This window comes from Marmota monax, unplaced genomic scaffold (assembly GCF_021218885.2).
Source record: "Marmota monax isolate L192 unplaced genomic scaffold, Marmota_monax_Labrador192_F-V1.1 WCK01_AAM20220418_F8-fsc01623, whole genome shotgun sequence".
Taxonomy (NCBI): domain Eukaryota; kingdom Metazoa; phylum Chordata; class Mammalia; order Rodentia; family Sciuridae; genus Marmota; species Marmota monax.
Window position 1 is genome coordinate 41,313 of NW_026694377.1, and position 10,554 is coordinate 51,866.

Consider the following 10,554-nt stretch of genomic DNA (forward strand, 5'->3'; position numbering starts at 1 on the left):
TTAGTATGCTGTGTCATTCAGCCTAAACTAAATCCCTATCACAGAGTTTAAAAACAACATGGTGTACAGAATAGCAGATCTTAAATCTTCTACCCATAAGGAATACAAATCCTTTATTCTTATATTTTGACCAAAGTAAGTTATGGGGCCATCCCTAATTTTAAGTAGGCAAGTAACCACCATATTTGTTTGTGCCCAAATGTAGAAACATAACTGTCTTCTAATTAGTCTACAATCTCCACTCCCTCTCCTATTTCATCCCCATCTATTCTTCAGCATTTATCTCATTATTTATTTGTGTAAACAAAGGTTATCACATTTCTTTCCTTAACTATAATTTTCATTTGCTTAGAACCTAGTACTGAACCCAAAAGCTCAATTGTCAGCTCTGTGACTATAAAGTTCTCAGTGTTTTTAAGTTTTAGTTTTTTCTCTTGTTAGAAAAAAAAAATTCAAATATTAGAATAATAAAGCTTATCTCAAAAGATTATAAATGGTTGAGATAATGTGTCTAGAACATTTTGTACACTGTTTCATGCATAGTAAATGCTTCAGTTATTACTATTTTCCTAGCCTTTAGTGCCTTTCATAATCTGGCTTCAACTTATCCTTTCATCTTCAGTTTTGTCTTCATCTTCTTTGGCTCTCTTATAACCATTTGATGGCTATACTTTATCAAATTATTGATAAACTATAAGTAATAGTATTTTTATTGTGTGTGTTTTTGTTTATAATTTTTTTTTTTTTTTTTTTTTTTGGTATCAGGGATTGAACCCCGGAGGCATTTAACCACTGAACCATATTCTCAGCTCTTTTATTATTTTTATTTTGAGACAAGAGTCTCAACGTTCCTTAGGGCCTTCCTTGCTAAGTTGCTGAAGCTGGCTTTGAACTTATGATTCTCCTGCTTCAGCTTCCCAAGCTGCTGGTATTATAGGCTCACACCACTGCACCCAGATGCTAATGTTGTTGTTATTATTTAGTTGTAGTTGAACACAATACCTTTATTTTATTCATTTTTATATGGTGCTGAGAATCGAACCCAGTGCCTCATAAGTGCCAGGTGTGCCCTCTATCACTGAGCCACAACCCCAATTCCTGTTAATGTTGTTTTTGATTTTGCTGTATTTTAATTTGTTTAGAAGAGAGAATGGAATTTTTTCTGTGAAATTTCCCACTGATTTTATGAGAAATCAGGATTTATTTAAAATTTTTTCAGAATTCTTATAATACTTCACTATAATAGAGGAAAGTATTTATATAAAGAAAAATAGGCTTTCCTATTTTAAGATAGGTAGTGAGGTAATTTCCTCTTGAAAATCAACAGAACAAAAATTTGAAATATTTTTATCTTTAACAACATTTAGAGGTCATTAAAGGTAGTCATTGACCTAAAAATTGGAAAAAAAAGAGTAAATGACTTAGGAAGAGTTAATTAAACCTGAGGGCTTAAACCTGTAGGATACAAAAATCACTTTGATTCATTCATATACTCAAAAAAGCTCAGGAGTTAGATGGACTAGTAAGTACCACAGACATATTGCTTTTAAAATCCAGATATGGATAAGGACCCTTTGTTTTCATCTCGTGGTGACAGGAAGTACATTGTCTGGTTGAACCAGAGGAATTCCAAACAGAGTGGGGTAACTGTGAGGCACTGAACTAAAGATCAGGATTAAGTGAAACTTGTCATACTGAATAGTAGTTCATTAAGCCTCCCTTCCCTGCTTGGCTCCAGATGTCTGTCTTTCATGCCTAAATATCTTAGGCACAATTGAGAGCTCTTTCCTATACAAATTGAACTACTCCAGAAAAGCTACTTAACAACTAACTAGTATTTGAAGACATCAGCAAAAAAGCCAGCTGGACATTACCCTGAAGCCCATAGTTGGCAAGCCCGGCCTATACATATATATACAGCATTATTGTTAGCTTTTTAATGTTGACCCTTTAAATAGGAGCAACCAACCAAAAATTGTTAGCTATCTTAGGAAATTTTCTAATATAGAAGAAGGATACATAACAGAAAGCTGGGGGTTGGGGCATTTTAAAGGAGCACACAATGCAGGAAACAAAAATACTTAAAGGAAATGAAAATCAATTACCTCAGACAGTATTGCTTCATGAAACAAAACATGATGCCCTAAGAAGAAAAAGGAGAGAGCAACTAAGAAAGTTTGTGGGATGAAAAGAAAAGCATGACACAGTTGAAAGGCTATCTCTGGACATAGAATATAGAACAAAATAGAGAAAGAGGTTGATAAGAGGCTCAGTATCTAATTGAACAAGAGTTCCAGAAAGAGATAACAGGAAACAAAGAACCCTATTAATATATTAAGGAAACAAAATATGTAAATTTTGTAGACCTAAAGACATCATTGGTTTGAACAGGTCAAGTGCCCAGCACAGTGATATAAATTCACATACTTGTGTAAAGTACATCATTCTGAAAATTCAGAACGGATAATAAAACGATTGTAAGAACTTTGAGATAGGAAGAGGGGGAAAAAGGGTGAAGTCTATGAATATGAATATCATTGAGGGCTAGGGTGGATCCCTAACACTATAAAAAGATGGGTGTGTGTGAGATTGAATCCCATATCCACTCATGAGAATATAAGACACTGCAACAAAACCTTTTAAATGAGGAGGGAAATATATTGTTACAAAATTTGTAAAAATATGCACCAGAAAGAAAAATATAATGAAAACCCATATATTCATCTCCCAGAGTCATTAGCCTTACCCTTTCCTCTAAGCATACTTAAAAAGTTTTAAAGCAAATTCCAGATACTTTATCATTCAATACTTACTACTTAATTTTATCTGTAACAGATATTTTAAAGAAACAAAATCACACTGTTACTAATCTAAAAATATAGGAATTTATTAATATCAAATATTTAGTTTTTGTTTTGTTTTCTCCATTTTAACTCAAAGCTGTCTTTAGGAGTTGGCTTATTCTAATAAGAATCTCCTGCATTTAGTAGATATATCTTAAATTTCCACTGAAAAGACTACCACTATGTGTATGTATATATATATATATTTTTTTTTTTCTTTTTCACAAGCCTTCTAGCAATATTTGAATTTTAAGTACTGTCTCTGTACTACTTTGAAAAATACAAATTAACTCCATAACCAGTTATACTTAGAGAATGTCTCAGGAGATTTACCAGAGTATATGATTAGCAGTTTAAATGTTACCCATGTATATTTTACAGACTTTCATGTTGATCAAATATTAGTTGAACATGAACTCGTGTAGCTAACTTAATTGGCTCAGCCATTCAGATATAGAAACAAATATTCCATGTTGTTGCAGTAGCAGGACAAGATGGCAAAAAGCCACCACCAAACATGTGAAAAATAGTCCAGAAATAAAAAGTAAGCAAGCAAAGTTTCTGAGCAACAGAATTTTCACAAAGCCAGGAACCTTAAAAGCCATTGGGTCTGTTCAACTTTTGCATGTAATTTTAAATAGTACCAGGATTGTAGGTGAGTGGAAAGGAAGAGAGGTGATGTCAGCAGGCTAATTATTGCCCAAATTGATAGCCAACAGTAGGAAAAGGGACAGATTATATTAAATCCTAACTCAGGCATTGAGGAAGAAAAGTAGTGTAGTGAATAATAGCCTGCTCTTATGCCACATGGAAATAAAGAATCCAAATCAACTCATGTAGTCCTTTTGAGGGGGGTTATGTGGCAGCTCAATTATGTTGGTGTTGACCTAGCCACTATAGTGCAGCCATTTAACACCCATGGATTTTTTTAAAGTTTAGATATTTTGCTTTTTATTATTACCAAATAATTTTTGAAACATCTAATTATATTCCTGAATCTGACTTAGTTCTAATATAACCAAAGAACAGGAATGAAAAATGAAGTGTGGAGTAAGATTAGATGAAGTAACAATGTGGACCTCTTGGAACATTTACTATATATGGAATAATACATTTCTTCCATTGTTTTCCAATCCACAGAGTTTCCTTAGTCATTTTAAACAAAATGTCTGTTGGTTCTCTTGAGACTTCATTTTTATTTTAAATGCCCCCCACACATAGAATCTCAACTTTCAGTTCTCCAATATAAGTTACATTGATCAAACTTACTTTTTTCCAATTAACAAATAGATATGTCTATTACAATAGAATTTATCTGTTTTTCATTTGAGAATCTAAAGGATAAACATCTGACTTTTAAGTTTAGTTATGTTTATTTAATTGGGTGTAAATTAGCCACAATATTTCTCTTTAACCCTGTGCTGTTTCTTTTAGAGGAAGTCCACAAATGAAGGGGACACCCCATTTTAAGGAAGAACACTGTGCTCCAGCATTAAATTTAGAGATGAGGAAAATATTGGATTTACAAGCACCCATCATGAGGTACAGTGCTTTGGTTAAATTTGGCATTTTGTAATGATAGTAGACAATGTAGTTGGTTAATAACATGATCAACAGGAAAATTGCTTGCATTTCTTATAATTCAAATGGAAATGCTTGATTAAGACATTTGAAGTTTTACAAATAGTACATTATTTTACTTGTGATAATAAAGCTCATAAATTGGGTAATTTTACTTTGGAATTTACATTTTTTGATAAGGTCTAGAATTGTTTGACTAAATAATATTATCCATGTCCCTCTAAAAGATAGTGATAAAAATCATTACGTAATCATAATTTAAGGTAAAGAGAAAGTGCCTTTGTTTTCAAAGCCTTCATATATTTCTAGGAAATTTAGAAGAAAATTAAGCTTTCTGATCCAAGTAAGAATAAAGATTCTATGACAAGGCAGCCAAAATACCAAAAATCTGTTTTTACACCAAAAATCTATTTTTACATCTATTGATGAAATAAGTGGTCTTATTTATAATTTGACATTATTTCTTAAAGTGCTTCATGGTTGACATTTTAGCTGCCACTTAGTTTAACTGCATATTGTTGCCATTGTGTAAATGTAAGAAACTGTTTTTAAATAATGTGCAGCTGTGAAAACAATGAGGATATTCTTTACTGAAAAAAACTTTCTAACTATATTAGTGAGTGACAAAAAACAATGTGAATATTATAATATATACTTTTAATATTAATATTATGATATATATAAGAGAAGATGGTAGTATTAGAATATTTATTGTTCTAGAAGAATACATAAGAAACTGGGGATGAGAACCAAGTAGCCTCAAGACAGGTTTGGGAAGATATTTTTACTGTTTACTTTGTAAAAATATTGAGCCATATGAATATAATATGAATGTATTGAACTATATAAATGTAATACCTATTTTTTGAAAGATCCTCTTGATTTACAATTTTAATGAAATGGCTTCTTTCACCATTTCTCTTATTAGAATAGAATGGCACTGGAACATATTACAGAAAAATCATGTGCAAGTTGTTAGCTATTGTCCGCCTTGCTTATTCCATCTTTTTTATATTCTCATAGAAAAGAATGCTGTTATTTTCTTAAATGTGGAAGTGTCACAAAATATTAGAATTCAGGATAATCATCACGTTCGTCAAAAGGTTACTCATCGCTTAAGACTTTATATATTTCAGCATTGAAATCCTTTTTAAGAATGTAACTTGATGCAGAACAGATTTTTTTGAGGGTCGGGATGATTACTGTTTTATTGCATTAGAAAAAACATTAGCAATGATGACTAATTTATTTCAGTACAGTTTACAAAAAAGAAAAGTGGTGCTGTAAAACAGTTACAGTGTAGTTTGCTTTGACAATGATCATCATAAAATTTGGAAGCAATATCTCTTTTCAGGATAGATTATTATGTAGAAGGAATTTTGAACGTATGGGTACCATGCGAGGTGAAAACTACAAACTTGGCTTTTTACGTCCACTTGGTGGTAAAACCTGTTTGGTGTATGGAAACAGGATAGAAAAAGAACCTATAAAAAAAAAGAGGCCCAGCACAGTGGCACACACCTGTAATCCCAGAAACTCGGAAGGCTGAGACAAGAGGATCATGAGTTCAAAGTCAGCCTCAGCAAGGGTGAAGTGCTAAGCAACTCAGTGAGACCCTGTCTCTAATAATAACATTTTTAGAGTTTTTAACATGTGAATTATATAATTCATATAATGTTTAAAATAATTTTGATTTATCAGAAACACTCTTCTACTTCAAGGTACACATGGAAGCATATATGTATTATATTGCTCTCTAACCATATTAAATTATTTATAACTCAATAAGATCCTAAATTTAAAAATACATACACATATTTGGGATACCAGATAGTTGTTATAATGCCCATGCAGCCAGTGATTGAAGAGGTTTTCTGAGGACATAACTTAAGTGTATTTAAATGTATCTTGTATGTACTTAAAACCAAGGATGATATTCAGAATATTTGAGAACCCATATAGCATGAAAAGTTGTGGGTTATTGGTACAGGGTCCTGGCATGTATGCCAAGAATTAATCCTTTAATATACTAGATCTTCATGAGGGAAGGAATCGTTAGTAGCACTTGGATGGCTTAGGGCAAGCCCTATATTTGCCATCATTTATGGAAATATTCATTACTTTAACAACTGACATCAGCCTTTATTTTAACAATTTTGTTTACTTTTAATTAAACAAGGTATATGATGTATCTGTCTTTCATATAGATTCTTTATCATCTTTAAAATCATTATCTGCTAATTCTATTGGTCATTTATTTCTATTGATGGATTTTTCTTTTGAAATTTGGGTCGCATTTTCCTGTTCATATGTCTGGTCATGTTTTGTTGCGCCATTGTTAATTTTAATGTAGAGATTATATATGCTATTAATTTTCAAGTGTACATTCACTACATAAGGCTATTAGCTACTTTTATAAGATAGTACCAATATAGAACATTTCCATCATTATTGAAAATTCTTTTGGACAATGCTTGAGTATTATTACCTCCACAGTCCATGGCTCTAGATTGTCATCCTGTTGTTAATGTCTGTTCTTTTTATGGTTTCCCCTCCTCTTTTCCTTTCATGTCATTTATCACTTGTGCTTCTCTTTACTAATTTGCTGTTTCAGCATTTCTAGTTTTTAACCCAATTCATCAAGTTTGTAACTGTGGCTACACATAGTCCATCATTTTTCCCTGAATTTCTGAATCTAGATTGAATTATACATAGGTAAAAGTCATAGCTAAATTGCATATAAATGGAGATGTCATGATTCTTTTGCATTAGCCTTTTCCAGAGTAATTATATTCATAGTCATTACTTTCCTAGCATGTTTTTAAAAGTGATTTAAGTTGCTTATTTCCCTACAGTTTGCAGTCTGTACTGGAAGATCTTCTGGTTGCTACTTCTGATGGACTTCTTCATCTTATTCACTGGGAAGGAATGACAAATGGAAGGAAAGCCATTAATCTTTGCACAGTACCCTTTTCAGTAGATCTGCAATCATCTAGAGGTAATTACACTTTCTACAGAAAGTAGAACCAGTTGTTTAATATTTGACATAACCTAGTTAGGTATTTTCTTTGGATGAGCATTGATTTTAGTTTAATTGTTTAGGGTCATTAGGTTATAATTTTTGTCATTTTAACTATTCTTAGAGGGTTTGCAAGCAAACGTGTGATAGTTTTATTATACTCATAAACCTATTTTGTGCACTTTTTTATTCCTCAGTAGGTTCATTTCTGGGCTTTGCCGATGTGCACATCAGAGACATGGAATATTGTGCCACACTTGATGGATTTGCTGTTGTGTTTAATGATGGTAAAGTTGGATTTATTACACCAGTGTCAAGTAGATTTACTGCAGAGGTATGGCTTATTTACTTTGAATATTTATTTTATTTTGCATTTAATAATGTTAATCTTTGTTATTAAATCCTTCCCCATTTTCTATTTTCATTTAAGATTTTAGGAGTTATTAATTTTTTAACTATATACATATGTATGTATAAACAATGTGTATAGACAAAATTATATTAGACATATTGAAGAAAATCAATGGTTTCTGTCCAGAGGCATATGCCTTTTAATTCTTGTACTAGTTATTTGGATATTTCCTCTACTGCTCTGAGCATTGTCTTTAATTTTAGTTTTTAGTTTGTGTTATTGACTTTCTCCTATGGAAAATGGCCATTCACTTCCCGCTTCCCTACTCCCAACATACTCATATTCTTTCCATATTCTCAATGAAGTTTTGTGTTTTTTTTTTAATATGTTGAAGGACTTTTATTTTATTCAATGAAGTTATTCATTTATTTTTTGTATTTTTATCAGTATGTAGACCCTATTAGTTCCTGAGCCCTGTTGTATGTTTAGTTTTCATGTATGGTTTCTTTTCATTTTCTGCAGATTTTCTGTCCCTCTAGGAATTAATAAGTGTTTTTTACATTATATGTATTTACCGCTTAACTCGTTTATTCCTTTAACATAGCTGCATTTTTTTTTATTTTTCATCATCATCACCCTGAGGGTTCCCATTACTCTTTTATTTATATGAGATCCTTGGATTGCTAATGGTTATTATTATATGGATTTTGCTGCTGTCATAGAGACCCAAAATAAAATTGGATTTATTGAAAACTGAGTTTTGGTGAATTTGGTTATATGATCTTCACTATGGGATAATCTTATTTAGTTATTTACTTGGGGAGCCCCCTATCTTTATGTTCATTACTTTTTCCTCTCCCCTTCTTTCTCTTCCCCTCCTCTTCAATCCCATCATCTTTCTTTCTCCACTATTCCTTGGAAAAGAGTCTTAGTTCTTTCCAGTGGATGTATACCTGGCTCCTGTAGTGTTAGAATTTGAGTTATGAAAGAGTTAGGCTAAAGGGTCCAATTTCAAGGTGTGAATTTTATCTTTGACATTCCTGTTTTTCTCGAATGAAAAATGTCCAGTTTTCTGTTGGAGTATAGATTATGTATTTCTTGGCTGCACAGCATTGAGAAAACCAGGTGCTTCTTAAATGGGCTTTAAGCCAGTTCTAATTTAGTTTCCAAGCCTTTCGTGTATACTACAATGTAAAGTTAGCCATTTCTCAGTATTCTTTACTGCCAGTGAAGGGCTCTACTTATCCATATGCTTCCCAGCTTTCAAAGTTGTCTAAAAATTCTACCTTCTCTCCCATTCTTTGTCTTTGTCAGTTTATGCTTTTGAAAAAAATCTTGTATGAAAGTGTGGGCTTTAGGAGTTATGGACACTAAATATTCATTTTCAGTCTGCTCTCTAATGGGAAAGAATTTCAAGTTTTTAAGGGGAATTTTGTTGTTGCTCTTCTTCAAATAAATTATTCTTCAAATAATGAATTTTTGGTAGCTTAATGTCAACATACAAATAAAAATAAAAATCTTTTCTACAAGATGTATATATATTTATATTTAGAACTTAAATGTTTGTACTGAAAACAAAAATATTTGAGCTGAAATGGTAGTTAATATTTTTCTGAGTATTTAAAATTAGTTCAGTTATTCTCATCATTTATTGGTTATATGGTTAAAGAAATTTCCAATAAGGATTTAAAAAATAAAAGCAGAAGAACATTATTAAATGTTATAACTGGAAAATATAAATTATAAGAGTATAATACATATGGATTACTGATAATTGGGAAATACACAAAATGACATTTAATAAATGTGTTAAAATGCATACATTATACCATTTCTCTGTTCAATAGAGCTAGAAAATTAGGGCAAAAAATCCTGCTGAGGATCCAAAAAGTTGGATTAAAACTTTAAAAAATATACATGAAGACTTTCAAAAGGTAACATAATAATAAAGAATTTCCTGGTTAGGGGAGGCCAGAGACCCAGTGAGCTAAACCCAGTGTTTAAGTGTATAGTAAACTTGAACAAACAATGCTGTGTGCAACAAAATAGATCTCACAAGCATGTTGAATAAAAACAGACCTGTGATTTTATTTTACACAAAAGTAAAAGGAAAGTAAAAATATAAGCAGTTTTAAATTAGAGAGTACATGGAAATATGTTTAAGTGGCAACAGTCTAAAGGAAAAGGGTTGTGGCTCAGTGATAGAGCACTTGCCTAGGTTAGATTCTCAGCACCACATATATATAAATGAATAAAATAAAGATCCATCAACATCTAAAAAAATATTAAAAGAAAAGAAAAATAAGTAAAATCTCTACAAAAGAGCAAATACAGTCATGTGCTACATAATTACATTTTGCTCAATGATATTCCACATATATGTGGAATATATGGTCCCATAATATTATATCACCTAGTGATGTCATAGCCTCCTTAGATTGTGAAGATATACACTGATATTTGCTTGGTGATAAAATTGTGGAACAACAAATTTGTCTGATCATTTGTCATTCACACATGACTATTCTCTGTTGAGAACTAGATTATGCAGTTCATTTGGAATTGAATAAAATCTGTAATAGTAAAGTTTCAAACAGTTGTGATTATATTGTATGCATCTTCTAACATTTACTTTGGGGATCATTAAAAAACAAAGTGCACAAATAAAAAATAAATAAATAAAGTGCTTTATTATAGCTCTACTTTGTGCTTCTAAACTAATGTCATGACCTTTCCTTTACAATTTATAAGCTAAATAT

The 10,554-nt window shown here is 31.5% G+C and overlaps 1 protein-coding gene across 3 annotated transcripts in view; it reads left to right on the forward strand.

Annotated features, from left to right (window-relative positions):
- The window catches only part of LOC124109296 (guanine nucleotide exchange factor subunit RIC1-like), a 40,553-nt gene extending 32,397 nt beyond the window's left edge, over nt 1–8,156 (forward strand). The window contains exons 3-5 of one of the 3 annotated variants that reach the window (XM_046467799.2): nt 4,278–4,385; nt 7,280–7,422; nt 7,644–8,156. In XM_046467799.2, the coding sequence (XP_046323755.2) occupies nt 4,278–4,385; nt 7,280–7,422; nt 7,644–7,843 (451 nt within the window). In that variant the 3' untranslated portion in view covers nt 7,844–8,156. Of the gene's footprint in view, nt 1–4,277; nt 4,386–7,279; nt 7,423–7,640 lie in introns of all 3 variants that reach the window. The other 2 variants (XM_058586575.1, XM_058586574.1) reach the window with 2 other exon arrangements.
- The last annotated feature ends 2,398 nt before the right edge of the window (nt 8,157–10,554 follow it).